Source organism: Aulonocara sp. 'chitande type north' Nkhata Bay, linkage group LG15 (genome assembly GCF_057382095.1).
Source record: "Aulonocara sp. 'chitande type north' Nkhata Bay isolate Kocher_YH1m ecotype deep benthic linkage group LG15, A_spYH_male_GT1.1, whole genome shotgun sequence".
Lineage (NCBI taxonomy): Eukaryota > Metazoa > Chordata > Actinopteri > Cichliformes > Cichlidae > Aulonocara > Aulonocara sp. 'chitande type north' Nkhata Bay.
Genome location: NC_141358.1, coordinates 16,823,019 through 16,840,529, shown reverse-complemented (window position 1 = coordinate 16,840,529; position 17,511 = coordinate 16,823,019). Strand labels below are relative to the sequence as shown.

General features: G+C 38.4%; 1 protein-coding gene across 1 annotated transcript; it reads left to right on the top strand.

Annotated features, from left to right (window-relative positions):
- The first annotated feature begins 433 nt into the window (after positions 1-433).
- LOC147312858 (vesicular inhibitory amino acid transporter) lies at positions 434-17,006 on the top strand. Its single transcript, XM_086264681.1, has 8 exons — positions 434-537; positions 845-1,535; positions 7,383-7,519; positions 7,727-7,853; positions 8,246-8,448; positions 9,401-9,638; positions 9,902-10,064; positions 16,393-17,006. Exons 1-8 carry the CDS (start codon positions 434-436, stop codon positions 16,710-16,712), a joined length of 1,983 nt encoding a protein of 660 aa, XP_086120807.1. The 3' UTR covers positions 16,713-17,006.
- The last annotated feature ends 505 nt before the right edge of the window (positions 17,007-17,511 follow it).

The window sequence follows — 17,511 nt, the reverse complement described above, 5'->3', positions numbered from 1 at the left end:
AACATAAATGATAAATTAGGATAGAATAAATTACTTTATCTTACTGCTGTTTGGCAGCAGTAAGACAAATGTAAATGTAGTGGTGTAGGGTTGTCTACGGGAATTCAGGGTGTTTCTTGTTTACTTGTTTACAATGGCCTCCACTCCCTGAGTGTACTCAGGGCCATTAGAGCTGTTTACTTCTTCCCCGCTGAAAGCACTGGCATATTATAATGTTACAGCTCATCAACCTGTCAGTCAATTCACACACCTGTGACTCTGAGTACTTACACAGATGTGCTAATTTGAGTGAATATGTTACTCCTGTATTTGTGTGTGTTTGGGTGAGAATTTTTGTTTGGGCTTGTTTATGTGTCCAGTGTGAGTTAAGCTCCCCCGGAGGCTAAGACCTCCAAAGACAGGGAGGCTTACTCTGCAGACACGAAGGCTGAAGATGGGCTCTCTTCACTGGGCTCGTGGGCCTGAGCAGCCCTGGAGTGCTGCTGGGTCTCTGTGGGGATGGGCTATGTCGAGGCTGCACCTGGACCGAACAACAAGGTTAGTGACATCATGAGATATATTTATTTATATAAATTCACTTTAAAAATGAACTATATTTTACAGTAATGTTATACATATAATAACATAACTTTCGTGAACTTTTATAGATTCATTTTCTCACAACTGATATAACTTTATTGACGGTTTGAGATTTATTTTCATACTTCTTGATATTTTTCCTATTTTGTTATCTGTCTGAATATGTGTGGAACCTCTGGAGGAGTAAAAAATTATTTAGAAGTTCTTTGTAAAATGAAAGATGGGGGAGGAATCATGAGCTCTCAAAGGAGGTTTTGATTTACAGGTTCTTTCAAGGAGATGAAGAGATGCTGGTTTTGACCCAGAGTGATGAGTTAAACCGAAGTTACTGTGAGGACAACAGATCAGCCTTTAACAACATCACAAGCAATATTAATCCACATTTTGATGACAGAATAAACAGCAGACCGTCATCAAGAGAAGACAGACGCAAAGATGAGCCCTCTATAGCAGCTCATAACGGAGCCACCAGCCCCTTAGGATGGGAAAGCCCAGCCTTTAAAGAAACCAGGGCTACTGTAATCTCCACTGGAACCAAGACCTTCACCATAACTTCCGCTGTCTCTACTGAAGAGCCCTTTTGGTTGGAAAATACCAGAAACTATGAAAAAGAAAAAAGATTATCTGAGATGCAAGGTGAAAAGATGGGAAGCGAGAGTTGGGAGAATCAAGGTTCCAACCAGAACCAGGGGAACAAGAAGAAGTCCATCAGACCATCTGGGCTTCCTAGAGGGAAAGTGGTAAAATGGAGAGTTTCAGGAGATGTAGAGAAGAATCAAGAGGGGGAGAAACCCGTAGAAGGGACGTCTCAGCTCTGTACACGCCTTGAAAAACAGAGTGGAAGCATGAGTTTGGTTACTTCAGTTCAGAGCCCTGAAACCTGCACCCTGGGTCTGAACCCCTCTCCCACCATCACAGCCTGGGAGGCTGGCTGGAACATCACCAATGCTATACAGGTACACTAATACACACATGCATGGTTAAAATGCTTTCCCTAAAAGAAAATATAACAGTTCTTATGCCCTGCTTTAGAAGTTCATGATGCCATACCTCATGTAAGTGATTAAAAAAAAAGCAGTAAAGCAGCAATACAGATAATTTAGGTCGTTACAATGCAGCACATTTTTCAGACTTCCACTTTTATAACTTTCACGCACCTGTATCATGCCAATCAACCTTTCCTACAGCTACAGACACACAATCCTTGATTTGTTCCCTGCCGAATGAATGCAATAACTCAGCATGTTGCTAGTATGACTTATCCAGTTATGAAAAGACATTAGTCAAAGTTATTTAATCCAGTTATTGAGTGCTTTTACTCAATTCAGATTTTTGAGTCAGTGTTTCAGCATTTAAAGCGGCAGCATTCAAACAGGACTTTAAAGAAAGCCCTCATGTTTGTCTTCTGATAACACATCTTTTGTTAAGTGCAGCTGAAAATGCACCACATCTATTTTTCCTCTGAAAAATGACAACTCGAAATGCCAACTGTGAAGGTGTTAAGCTGCACACGTCATTCAAAAAGCATGAAGCAGCCTATTTCATTTACTCCTTTTGTGTTTTTATATTACTGAACAATGCTTTCTTTTGTCTTGCAGGCTGTTTGTCAGGCACTTGCGAGCCTTGATAATTAAATTAACTGTGGATAAAATCGTTTTTAAAAAAATGGCAGTTCACCGGTCACAGCGTGTCCTCGTGGCAGTAATGCTAATAGCTTCTCTTGCTCTAAATGCTGGGCTCTATTCAACCACTGCATTCACGTAAATGCGTGTGTGTGTGCACGTGTGTTTTAACTGAATAACTCTGGTGTAATTGAACAGTGTCACCGGAGCCATAGAGAATGCTTTATGACATTAGGGTAGGAATACTGTGTATGCATCCATACACAGTCATATGCAGGTAAATGCTGACTAATTAAGATGCAAACATGTTCCTTCGGGAGCGGAGGTACATTTGCATCAGATGCTTTTGTGTTCGATTGCTCGAAACTCTTACTGTTAACCCCGTTGTATAAGCACATAACACATATTCTAGCACATGATTTTTAGTAGAGAAGTATTTTATGTGCTTGGTTTGTTTACGGCAGTCTATATCTGAGTGCCAGATTTTTTTTAATTCCAGTTTTCCTTAGAGACTCGGTTTCTGTGCCAAGCAAGCCACAGAATCCTGGTCTCCAGTGAAAATTCAGCTTGTGATATATACTGTATTACTGATTAAAATTGCTTATTTAAAGCTATGGCTTTTTAAATGCTCCCAGCTATTTATTTTAGCTCCAAACCCCAGTGTGATCTGAATACTTTTTATGTAGCGTGTTTTTACCTCAGCACAAACACTTTCCAGGGTTGTTGGATTGGTTAATGTTTTATAGGTTGTTCATTACCTGCAGCCCTCTGTCTCAATCAGCGACCTTGACTAAATGAACTGCTCAGTAATGCTTTCACTTGAGGTTACAGACGGTCAGGTTATGGTTTAATATTCACTGGATACTAAAATATTGAACAGCGACGAACAATCACATGGCAGCGATCAAAGACAAAGGATATCTGTGGTGTGTAAAGAAACATTATGGCATTAATCACAGATCTGATGTTTGGCTAACAAATGTCTAAATAATGGGAAAAGAACAGCACTTTTATCTCCTATCAAGGCTAAAAAGAAAATATGTACTTTCCTGTGGTGGTTTATTGATGCCAATATAATTGACTGTCTGCCAGCTTAATAAAGTTTTTATTAGAAAGTAAATTTGCTGCCAAAATGCAAAAACCAGCTCCAGCTCTCAAGGCTCCTGACATGGGAATAATGAAACTCAGTTTGATTTCCAATCTGATTGTTAATGAGGCAGCTCCAGTTTGTGTGTCTTCGTTTCAAATTAGAGATATGGGCCTTATGTTATTGAGAATAAGAATGGCTGCGACTGACACGCTTTCTGTTTACAAGTGATATTTTACTTTAAGCCACACTGAAAAATTTAAGTCGTCTTGATTTTCTGATCTAAACAGAAGCCAGAGGGGAATAAATGTACTCGTTCTGTTTTGGAAAGATGGTTGAGAAAAGGAGGATCTGTTCCTTTATTCTTTTGCTTTGCTTACATTAAAAACTTATTGGGATGCTACAAACTGAATGTCTGTTTTTCATTCGCCCCGTTTAAAAAAATGCTCTTAATGAACTAATTGCATCAGATTTTTACATTTCAAGTTTTAAACGATCAGTGAAATGATAAATCAAAAATAACGACTATAGCTGATTGTTTACCGATGAATAGGCTAATCGTATGCAGACACTCTATAAACTTCTGTCTACAACATGACAACGAACTCACTGAGCAACACTACACGCTCATGTGACTTTTCAGTTACAATATAGATACTCTATAAATCAAATATGTTTTTCAGTCTAGATATATCGTGATTTACTCTAAAAAGAACCATAACTGAAAAATATGAACATCAAGCCATCTTAAACAAGTGAACTTACCAACTCGTAAGTCTTTGCTAAAGAAATATATGATAATATAATAATACATATATTCACCAGTCACTTTATTAGGTACACCTTTCTAGTACTAGATTTGACCCCCTTTTGTCTTCAGCTGCTGGAAATGCTCCTCAGGCATTTTAGTTCATTAGTCAATACTGACATGATAGCATCACGCAGTTGCGGCATATTTGTCAGCTGCACATCCATGTCAATCTCGCACTCCACCACATCCCTGAGGTGCTCTATTGGATTAAGATATGGTGACTGTGGGGGCTATTTTAGTACAGTGAGCTTATTGTCATGCTGAGAAAAAACCTGAAACATCACTTTGAGATGATTTGAGCTTTGTAACATGATGCGTTATCCTGCTGTAAGCAGCCATCATGCTTTGCATAGTGAGATGGACATAGTCAGCAACAACACTCAGGTAGTCTATAGTATTTAAACTACTAAAGGGCCTAAGAGTGCCAAGAAAGTACTACCTACGTGGGGTGATCGTGGCTCAAGAGTTGGGAGTTCGCCTCGTAATCGGAAGGTTGCCGGTTCGAGCCCCGGCTTGGACAGTCTCGGTCGTTGTGTCCTTGGGCAAGACACTTCACCCGTTGCCTACTGGTGGTGGTCAGAGGGCCCGGTGGCGCCAGTGTCCAGCAGCCTCGCCTCTGTCAGTGCGCCCCAGGGTGGCTGTGGCTACAATGTAGCTTGCCATCACCAGTGTGTGAATGGGTGGATGACTGGATGTGTAAAGCGCTTTGGGGTTCTTAGGGACTAGTAAAGCGCTATATAAATACAGGCCATTTACCATTTACCATTACACCATTAAAATACAACCACCCATGTTATTTGTACCAAATTCTAATTATATTCAATGTATTCAATTCTATATATACCAATGACACAACAGAAATTGTGACTCATTAGACCAATGACCAATTTTGTAGCCCCATGTGAATTTTAGACTCAGTTTAATCTTCTCAACCAACAGGATTTGCACATGGTGTGGTCTTCCGCTGCCGTAGCCTGCCCGCTTGAAGGTTCGATGTATTGTGGATTCAGAGACACTCTTCTGCATACGTTGGTTGCAACAAATGAATTACAAATTGCTGTTGCTTTCTTGTCAGCTCAAACCAGATGGGCCATACTCAGACACCAACAACCATCTGACATTACATATCACTTCAAATCACCTTTCTTGCTTATTTAAAGGCTTGATTTAAACGTCCACAGATAATCTTGACAACTTCCATCGAGTTGCATATGCCGTGTCATTAGATTCAATGAGCATCTCCCTGTTCCTAATAAAGTGAAAAGAGAAAAACAGCAAATGCATGAATTAGGCACATCCATTTGTTGTTTTATTGATTTTTCTAATGCAGGTTTGATTGAACTTGAGAACAGTTCTTTGGTCCTGGTTTTAAAAAAAAGTCACTTTCAGTTATTTAAATGTCAAACCTGCCTGTTTCAGCATCATCTAATCCCCCCATGGCAGAAAATAAGACATTTCTCTGTCACTTTTTGCCAACTAGGCATGTCCATGCATAAAATACTGGCCATGACCTGAGGGGCAGGAGCTGAAATCTAACTCAGAAGTCCAGGCATGGTGCAGTGAATGTGCAATAAACTTTATTCTATTAGCATGTAATGCCAAAGAACTCTCACTGTTTTGCCAATGCTTCCTGTTTAAGATATGAAAGAGTATAAAGGTAGTATTGGGTAAATAGAAGATACTAGAGTTGTCATATTGTGGCAGAATAAAAGGGGGTAGGGGTAAAACTTCTTCTACAGCTTCTCTCGAGCCAATCAGGGATTTGTTTCTTCCTTTATTGTACCCCTTTGTGATTGGAAGCTGCTTTTGGTTGTACTCAGAGTAACCAATTAGGAATTAGCTGGCAAAAACACAGAGAAACAGAAGTGCAGTGAGAGCGGCGGGGAGATGAAATCAAATACTTGAGCGTCAGATTCCTCTCAAACTGCTTTCATCCCCAGCAGCTCCATTTGAACATCAAAGCTCTATCAGCATATGCCTAACAGTCACCAGTTACAAAATAGCAACTTGAAAGAGAGAGAATGTGTCTCTGTCTGTTTATGCATCCACAGTGTGTGCTTATGTCTGCTCTGTGATGTGCTTCCACAACTCTTTCAGTGAGACTGCATATCTCCGTGTTCCAACATTCAAAACACAGCAACTCCATCAAAGTAGCTTGTTGTCTCCTCTGATCTTCCATCATCCAACCTCATGCTCTCTGGCGCTGAGGCTGCACCTCTCCTTCCAACCTTCTCTCCTGTCTGTGTCCTTCTCCTCCTCCCTAGTCTCCCTGTTTTTTCTTTTCTTTTCCTCACCTCCCACTTTCACCTCCATTCCCTCTCCTCCATCTTCCCTCTCTGGCAGTGACTTACATTTTCCCTTGGTGATGGGCCAAAGCTCGACTCTACTCTTCCTTCTGCTCCTGCTGGTCTCCTGCATCCTCAGACTCTCCAGGCATCCAGCCAAAACTCTTCTCTCGCCTCCTCATCATCCAACCATGAAGAGTCCTTTCATCTCTTTGCTCTCGCTCTTCTCCTCAGCCATCCTTTGCTCTTCAGTTTCCACTTTAGGTTGTGAATTTTCACATTAAAAAAAAAATATTTTAACGTATGTATGCACGATCCTAATCTAACTTTGACTAAGATTTCTTGTCTTTGGGGTCTCATGATGATGATTATTGCATGAATTTCAGTAATGCTGATATATTCTTTATAATAATATCAAACCTTTCAATTACATTTTTTAATGGAATTTTATTTTTATGGTACCATCTCATGAGAACAGTCATCTCAAGGTGGATTATTTTCTAAGATAATGATATTCCCCCACCTTCTTTCTGTCTATAATTTAGCTTTGTGTGCACACAAAGAAGAAATTACCCTCTGGGTTGTAGTGTACTTTATCGATCTAGGTTGTTTATTTCTGAATTATCTAGCTTGGTAGAATTCACATGTATTAAAAAAAACCTCCTGATGTGAGCGGTTTCATTTAAGATGATCTTTAAAATGTGCAAATTTGATTTTGGCCTGAACTTTCACTGAAAATGTGCATCTGTGATGTGTGACTATGCACAATTTATACACTGAAAAACAGAAACAAAACCCACCATCAAAGTTTGTTTTATTTTGAGTAAATTTCTCCCTTCAAAGATGAAGTAACGACATGCAGATTAAGCCAGAAATTTCACCCTTACATGATCTTACATGAACATCTAAGCTGTTTTTGATTCGTCTGTCATTTCGAGCTTTTCTTAGCCTACTCGTAAACCTACATTTTTTTAAATGCACTTTTTCTTTTCTCAAAGGGTATCTTTGTGCTGGGTTTGCCCTTCGCCCTGGTGCAGTCAGGTTATGTGGGTCTGGTCCTGTTGGTTCTTTCAGCGTGGGTCTGTAACCACACAGGAAGAACCCTGGTGTCCTGTTTATATGAAGAAGAAATGAGGTAGAGTTTCTTTCACATTGTTATCAATATCAATATGACAGTGCCTGTTGTGAGCCCATTACTAAAAGTAACCTTAAGTGTCTCGTTTTATGAGATACTTAAGGGAACTGTTACATTTACCAAATACACAAGCATTTTAACAAAGTAATGAGGCCATTACTAGTTCTGTTAAATAGTTGTTTTTGGTATATTTTTGGTATATTTCAGTGGTGGGTCTGGGTCAGTTTCAAAGGTCCGGGTCCGAACCAGCTATCAGGACATTATGGAGGCCTGCTGCAAAGGACTGTGGCCGAATTGGTCTGGAGTTGGAGGTCTGATGGTAAATGTAGCTCAGGTAACACGCCTTCAACTGTAACACAGTCCTTTATTTTCCTTTTTTTTCTTTTTGCTCTGCAATATAACGTATGAACTCGAAACTTTTCTTTAAAGCAGATGAAACAATCAAACAATCTTCTAAGTTTGTGGCAGAGTCTTAAAATATTGTCACTTTTGAGAGAATTCAAAAAGAATCTTTATTCAAACTGAGTTGCACTAGAAGATAGTGAAATTACATCATTCTACACTGAAAAAAACCTGAAACTACTTAACTTTTAGATAACTCAAAATCTAACAATATTTAAGATGCACTAATATTATATGTGTATCCAGAAAAAGGCCATTTATTTACTTTCTTACAATATACAGTAAATATATGAAGTAAAAATATACGTCTGTGCTGTCTTTCAGGTCATTGAACTTTTGATGACCTGTACCCTCTATCTACTCGTCTCTACAAGCCTGTTGTTTGACAGTTTGTCCTGGGTGGCTGTTCCTCGATCAGTGTGTTCACTCGTGTCTCTGGTGTTTCTTCTGCCCTGTCTGCTTCTGACTGATCTCAGACCAGTTTCCACTCTCAGCCTCCTCTGTTCCCTGGCTCACATACTTATCAGGTGACAGAATAAAAGAAGCAACTCATTTGTCCCAACACTCCAGCAAATTTGTACTGGCTGACCTGATCGCCTTAAAAACTCACCAATCATTTTAATCAAGAGAGGAAGGCGCGCTGTCTAAATTGCTCTCTCATTCTCGCTCGTGTGATCGCGGTCCAGCTGCTGCTGTTTAAGTCGTCTGCTCTCACCTGCTACACGCCGCTGTTCCTGCTTGTTTGATTTATTTCTAACACCAGGTGTCTTGCATGAGAAAAGAAGCACGGAGTTGCGTCTATGAGCTGCCAGGGTTCTTACAGCTGTCTGATCTTTTAAAGCACACACTTTGACTTTCAGTTCATGAAAAACAGAAATTGTAAAGCCTGGGTTTTCACTCCACTCTTTGGCAGTGCTGGTTAGATTAATTCATCGTGTAATTAAAACCATGTAATCATAAAGTGCTTTGGTGTAACTGGTTGAATATCAACATCAATATATCCATTTTTTTTATTAGGTAGACTGGATGAATAAGATATGATGACATCAGTTAGTATGACTCATTTGTATCAAACTACAGTACAGTGTGTTGAATTCAGAGTTTAGTGATTTATGGTAAATCTGTAAATTAAACTATTCTCATACTATTACATGTACTTTCTTAAAATTAATGCATTTCTAAAGTGTCATCCGGTACAATTATTAGTGTTTTTTTCATTTGTGTAGTGGGCTAAAATAGTTTAAGATGTTGCTGATAGACTTTGATTAAACTGTCTCCTTCAGAGAGTTTAATTTATTACCCCGTTAATAATTTCTGCCTTTATTTGTTGTGTTTTTCTTTTCTGCAGTTCATCACTTTGTTCTTCCTCTCGGCGTAATTAGGATTTTTACCCCCCACTTTGTTGTGTGTGTTTATCACTGTGCTGATAAATTTTTAATTAATCAATTCTCATTAGCTTTTATTTTGTCTCACTCACAGCCTATTGGTCATGCTGTACTGTTTGAGTTGCGCCAGCAGCTGGTCTTGGTCCTCTCTGTCTCTCTCTGTGGATCCAGAGGACTTCCTCGTTTCCGTCGGTGTCATCATCTTCTCCTATACCTCGCAGATCTTCCTCCCTCCTCTAGAGGATAGTATGGAAGACAGGGGACAGTTTAATGTCATGCTGGGGTGGACCCATGGAGCAGCTTGCATCATGAAAACTATGTTTTCCCTAATGGTTAGTGACAACTTGGAAAACATATGATTGCACAGGCTAACAAGCTTCAGTTAAATGATGGTCAAAAGCGGGTTTTTAAGTTTGTAACATTAGCATGTGAGTTTGCAGTAGCACTTCCCTTGCTTAAAGCTTTTCATTCTTATTATTTTGCTGTTAATACACATGCACGTTTAAACAGAGCAGAAATTGTATCTCGCAATTAAGGTTTGATATAACTGATAAGTTGACAAACAGACTGGCTGATTGTTTTCTTCCTCCATTAGGCGGTGTTAACCTGGGGACCAGAAACCAGTGAGGTCATCACAGACAATCTACCCTCTGACCTACGACCTCTAGTCAATTTGTGCCTGCTGGCTAAAGCCCAACTGTCCTACCCTCTGCCATTCTATGCTGCTGCTGAAATACTGCAAACATGTGTGCTCAGAGGTAAAACCAAAAGAAAACCCAAACATAACCCCTAGTGCTGTCTCAGTACATACTAAAACTAACAGTGGGTCACTGAAATTAAAAAGATGTTCAAATGTTCATAAGCTACTGCGATTAAAGGCAGTAGTGCTCTGGTAGTCTGCAGGTGGCACACTGGGCTTTGCAGACCCACGTTTACATGTTGTGGATGTCTGTTTGTCACCAGGAGTTAGTGTCAAATATATGTGGGGGTGTTGGTCCTTAGGTTTAGCCTAGTTTAGCCTTTTTTAATTTAAAAAAAGCATGCTTGGGAGCTAACAAGGAACCATAAATCCACTGTAAAGTCTGCAGAGCATGCAGGTCACATGTTGCTTTATCAAGCTGTGATTTCTTCCAGATATTTTGGCCCATAAAAGACAAGCTCAAACTTAACGCTTACCCTTTCAAATGCCAGTAAATACAGATCAGTCGTATTTCACCTCATGCTGTGAGGTTACTCTTGAACGAAAGACTACATTAGCCCAGATGTCAAAAATAGCAACCTGTTTCTATAAACCCTTTAAACCAAGTCTGCCTAAGACAATTTATGAGCACCCAGCTGAGATGGCTTTTTAGCCACCCATGCCTGTAGTTGGTGTCCACCTTGCTTCCCACATGGGGCCATTTAACAGAGGCCATTTTCGTATGATAATAGCGGGTTAAATGTGGATTTAATTAATAACAGCCTGTTCTGTTTGGAGTGTCAAAGCCATTCCAGTGAGCTAGCATGCACAAAACCAGAACACTGGATTGTCTCAATGAAACAGTACTACACAGTGCTGCTGTTAGTAAATACACCTTTGTTTACCCTGTAATGGCACTTCAAAATGCCTACTGTCAAAAGAGTCTATAACAAGTAAAACTATGATTCCCAAGAAGGCAGTTTTGGTAAATCAATGTGACAGCCTTTTAGGAAATAGAAGCAGTTACAGTGACTAAACAGTGTCAGCAGATGTATTTAAAGGCTTAGTGCATTTTGATGCTGTGAGAAATATGATCAGACAGTGAATAGCTAAAAATACTTCCAATACGTTCAGCCACGATTGAACACATGACTAACAGAGAGTGTTTCACTAATGATATTAGTGTAACCATTTGAAGTAAGAAAAAAATTACAGTAAGTCAAATTTAACTAGAAAAATTTGCATTTCCTGCGAAAATGCTGTGTGGATGCCTTAACGTTGAAGATGTCTGCTGAAAAAAGCTGAAAAAGTTGAAAACAAAAAACATTGCCCTGAGCAGGATTTGAACCTGGCCCTCCTGGTCAAAGAGCAGCTATTTAGCTCACTGAGCCAAACACTTTCTCACAAAGAAAAGGTGAAGAGATTGACAATTGTGCTAGCAGAATTTGGGCAAAAAAAGGGGGTGAAAATTCTGCTGAAAAGAGTTCAATCAGCAGAATTTCTGCTGAAAAGAGGTGAATGAGCAGAATTCTGCTGAAAAGAGTTTTTTTCTGAAAACAGCAGAAAAAACTGAAAATTTTGCTGAAAAGAGTTGAATGAGCAGAATTCTGCTGAAAAGAGGTTTTCGCTGAAAAAGAGCTGAAAAAGTTTGGATTTGTGCTGAAAAGGGGTTAAAAAAACTGAAAATTTTGCTGAAAAGGGGTGAAAAAAATGAAATTTGTGTTGAAAAGAGTTTAAAAAAAGTTTAACTGTTAAGTGAAAGAAATGTTGCCATAAGCTGGATTTGAACCCAGGCCTCCCAGTCTGAGAACGGATGCTTATCTCACTGAGGTAAAACACAGCTCAGCCCATCATGCAAAATCAGTGACCACATTGATAATGTGTTCCATTCATTTCAATGGTCAAAAGTCATAACACACATCAGCAGGAATAGCAGAATTTTTTAAAGTTTAAACATAGTATTTCTGCTAAAACTTAGTATTTATACTAAATAATATTTTTTTCCTGCCAAATCATAGCATTTGTGCTGGAACACAGAAAGTTCCACCAAATCATACAATTTGTACTAAAACATTATTTATGATTTAGCAGAAACATTGGGACTTGGTAGAAATACTATGATTTACATGAAATACTTTGACTTAGCAGAAGTACTACAATCTAGGAAAAAAGTACTAAAGCATAGCAGAAATTCTATCATTGAGCAGAATTACTAGGATTTAGAAGAAATACTAAGATTTGGCACAAACACTGATGTGGCTCAAGAACCTTTATTGTGCAGTTATACTATGATTTGGAAGAAATACTATACTTTGGCACAAATACTATGATTTGGAAGAAATACTATGTTTTAGCACAAATACTATGATTTGGCTCAAATACTATAACTATCCTCGGTCAGAAGGAGAGGCTGACATCCAGGGATTAGATTACCACAGGTGGAGTTTATTGCGGTCAGATGGATGGTACAGGGAGGTATGGCATACAGTAGGAGGATGTGGAGAGGTGATATGGTGTGGTTTCTATGATTAAGAACAGGGTATGCATTACAACATGCATACAGATTAAAGATTAAGAAAACTGGTAACAAATTCCTCCACTACAAATCAGTCTGATGCCACTTTTTACAGGGTTCCCGTTTACTAAGGCACTACCCAAAAGGCGCCACAAGAGGGCACTCCAACACAAGAGATGACCTATTTACACTGATGCACTTAGTAAACAGCCCCTACTTAGCCACTACATAATACAGTGATATTACAGTATACAAATTCACACAAATACTATGATTTGGCAGAAATACTATGACTGAGTAGTAATACTATAATATAACAGATTTCCTAAAAAAAACTATTAAATTGCAGTAATTCTATGACTTGGCAGAGATACTACGTTTTAGCACAAATACTATAACAACGCAGAAATACTATGACTTAGTAGTAATACTATAACATAACAGTTCAATGTTCTTGCACAAATACCACAATATGGCAGAAATACTATGTTTTAGCAAAAATACTGTGATTTGGTGTAAATACTACGATTTGGCACACATACTATATTCCGCAGATACACTATAACATAACAGATATTCTACGACTTAGTAGTAATACTATAACATAACAGAATTATTAATTGGGCACAAATACCACGATTTGGCAAAAATACTATGATTGGGTACAAATACTATGATTTGGCAATAATACTGCATTTTAACACAACTACTGAGATTTGATTGAAATACTATGATTTAGAAGAAATACTATTACTCAATACAAATACGATGCTTTGCGACAAATACTATGTTTTGGTTCCAATACTATGATGTTCAACAAATACTATGATTTGGCACAAGAACTATGATTTAGTACAAATACTATGATTTGGCAGAAATACTATGCCTTAGTAGTAATACTATAACATAAGAGATATACTATGGTTTTGCAGACATACTATGTTTTTGCACAAATACCATGATTTGGCACAAATGCTATGATTTAGCAGAAATACTATGATTGGGTACAAATACTATGATTTGGCAATAATACTGCGTTTTAACAACAACTACTGAGATTTGATTGAAATACTATGATTTAGAAGAAATACTATGACTCCATACAAATACGATGCTTTGGCACAAATACTATGATTTGGCAGAAATACTATGACTTAGTAGTAATACTATAACATAACAGATTTCCTAAAAAAAACTATGAAATTGCAGTAATTCTATGACTTGGCAGAGATACTACGTTTTAGTACAAATACTATAACAATGCAGAAATACTATGACTTAGTAGTAATACTATAACATAACAGTTCAATGTTCTTGCACAAATACCACAATATGGCAGAAATACTATGTTTTACCACAAATACTGTGATTTGGTATAAATACTGCGATTTGGCACACATACTATGATTTGGCAGAAATACTATGCCTTAGTAGTAATACTATAACATAAGAGATATACTATGGTTTTGCAGACATACTATGTTTTTGTACAAATACCATGATTTGGCACAAATGCTATGATTTAGCAGAAATACTATGATTGGGTATAAATACTATGATTTGGCACAAGTACTATGATTTAGTACAAATACTATGATTGGGCAGAAGTACCATGTTTCAGTACAAATACTATGATTTGGCAGGAATACTCTGGTTTAGCAGAAATACTATGTTTTAACATAAATACTATCTTTTGGTAGAAATTCCTGCTAAAAGGTACTATTTCTGCGTTTTAGCAGAAATACTGTAATTTGGCATAAATACTATAATTTGGGATAAATACTATGATTTGGCACATATAATATATTCAGCACATATATTATAAAATAACAGAAATATTTGGCCCCAAAACCATGATTTTGCACAAATACCATGATTTTGCAAAAATACTATGAATTGGCAGAAATACTATGATTTAGCAGAAGTACTAAGATGTAGTAGAAGTACTTTGCTTTAGCAGAAATACTATGATTGAGGAGTAATACCTAAACATAGGAGAAATATTGATACACAGACACACATACACAGACAGTAAAGGGAACAGGAGCTGTGGAGAGTCTGGGCTTGGTATATGTAGGTCAGTTAAATTAGCTGCACCTGCTGTAGTCAGCCGTTACACACACAGACACAGACACAGAGAGAGGTGTGAGTTTTCTTCAGTGTATTTCTGACATTCAGGATTCCACTCGAACAAATGGCCATAATTTCCTAACCGTAGAGGCTAGAACGGTCATTCAGGCATCGTTTTATTCAGAAGAGATGGGGGAATCTTCAGGTCTTCATAATTCAAAGATAAAACATAAATTATTAAAGATATATGACTTGTAATACACTGTAACTGAGTAGAGGCGAAGCAAAAACTGCCTTGACTTGCGCTCAAACAACCTTTGGTAACTCTAAATCTATATGGAGCATCAAAATCATTCTTTCACCGTAAGAAACAGCAGGCTTTGGTGAACAGTCATGGAAATTTTCAGGGCTCTGTGGAAATCCATCAAAAAGATATGACGAGAGAAAAAAGTGGTTCATTTCCAGAGATTGAAATCTGATGAAATCTGAGCGAGGGACAAATTTCCTACCCTCAAACAAGTCCAACTCATTTCAGAACGGTAATAGGTGAGAAAGAAATTCTTGAATTGTGAGTGTCAGGAGTGTCTGAACATATACGGGGACAAGCCTCATGTCTTAACTTCGCTTCGTTAAGGAGATATGACAATTTGAAAATGCCTCTCATTAGAGAAATCCAGCGGTGATTTTGAACAAACTCTCCATTGAGTTTATATGGAGAGTTTTCTGACTTTGTGTTACTCTGAGGAGATTTGCAAAATATCTATGAGTCCCACAACAATGATAGTGACATTTTCTGAAAGCCAGCAAAAATACCTACGTTTTGATGTATAATTTGTGGGGCTTGAGTGGAAATTGAGCGAGTAGCAAGAAGTTGTTTGGACATGAAGAGAAAATTCAAACAGTTTCACTGTCCCCTCTGAGTTAATTGCATAGCAACCATAGCAACGCATGTATTTTCTGAAAAATCACAATTTTGCAACTGAAAACTCAAAGAGGGATAAGATTAAAACGGTAGAAGATCTGAAAAAGCTGAATCATACAGGAATAGCCAAATCATTTGAGAACATTTTAAAGTTTGAATGGAGTTTCTAGGTGAAAGTATGAGGCAGTAGTTAAGTTTCAAAGACAAGAAAGTTTTAGCAGAATTGTGGAAGTTTCCCATTCATTTCAATGGGACAAATTAAAGGAAAAAAGTGTAATATTTTAAAAAGTATAATAGTAATAAACACCAAAAGTCATAGCCGGCATTAGCAGAAAGAGCAGAACAGTTTAGAGTTTGAACGGTGAAAATAGCACAAAAATTGTGGAAGTAGATCCACGGCAAAAAGTGTACGGAAACACCCGGAATAATAATAAAGAAGAAAGAGAAACAGGATCTCAATAGTGTGGATGCCTATTAAGGCATCCACACAATAAGGAAAACCCTACAAATTAGGCTAAAAGTAACCTACAACACGTGCCAACTTTCAACATACTGGTGATGGGTCACCATAGCTAAACCTTTCATAGTTGACTGTCAACAGTTATGTAGTCATCACACTACTCAATGATGATTTAATGATGCATGGCTAACAGTTTCCAGTCATTTAGTAATTAAAGTCACCACGCAGGTGCAGGTGGAAAACAATGAGTCAGAGTAGGATGTTTCGCAACCCCAACTGTAATCCAACCAAATCTAATGGCTGTGGTTGAGTAACACCCACTTATTCAGTGATCCATAAATTGAAAGACCAAACAACAAAAGCTTCTTTGATAGTGAATATAAACCAGTTACCAGTTACCACTGTATATCTTTTCAACTTCTCTGGTTTAATCCCTTCAGATGCTGCCATGTCGTCTTACTCCAAACACCGAGGTCAAGCTGTATCTCGTCCTGCACTTGTGGTCCGCGGCGCCTTGTTGATGACATCATACTTGCTGGCTTTGCTGGTGCCCAGGTTCTCCCTGTTGATGGGTCTGACAGGAAGCGTGACCGGGGCGGCAATGACACTCATACTGCCGTGTTTATTTCACCTTAGACTGCAGTGGAGCCGCCTTACTGTGAAGGCCCGACTGATAGATGTGGGTATTCTGAGTCTGGGGGTCATCTGTAGTGTGTCTGGTGTGATTTGTTCAGTGAAAAGGCTACTGGAAGGCCTATAGGAGGTGAAGATGGATAAAGGCAAAAATTTGCTAATAGCTTAAGTCAGTCACGTTAAAGAACAGCTGCGAGTTCTTCTTTGTATTTATTCCTGGATTAAAATAATGTATGAGCAGATATTTTCCCTTCTGTACTTGTCAAACATAGTTTACAGTACAAATAAAAATAGGCACGCTGTTTTTCATTTTCTGTTAGTCTTAAAAGGCTTGTAAGGTATATTAGGATCCAATAAACGTACAAATTGTACTTTTTTTTCTTTTTCTCTTTATTTGTTTGTTCTGAAAACTGTCAATGAAGAATAATGTACAAAGGTCTAGAGCAGAGGTGTCCAACTCCAGGCCTCAAGGGCCGGTGTCCTGCAGGTTTTAGATGCGTCCTTGATGCAACACAGCTGATTTAACTGGCTAAATTACCTCTTCAACATGTCTTGAAGTTCTGGAGGCCTGGATTAACTAATCATTTGATTCAGGTGTGTTGACCTAGGTTGACGTCTAAAACCTACAGGACACCCCTCGTCTTGAGCCACCCCTTATTTCTTTATATTTTGCTTGGAAAACAGGAAATAGTTGCAGCGATTTTCTGAAACACATGCAAGCATGCATGAAAATACAGTATATGAGGTGAAAACAGAGTCTTAACATTTCAAATGAGCTTGAGAGTCAAGATTTGGTATGACCACCGTTACATCTTTCTTGTAACTTTGTAAGTAAGTCTCCAGGAGTAAGTCTTAGCTCTCCAGGCTTCTTCGTCGTCTGTCAGGCACATGCTGCTTCAATAATGTTGAGGTCCGAGTTCTGGGGA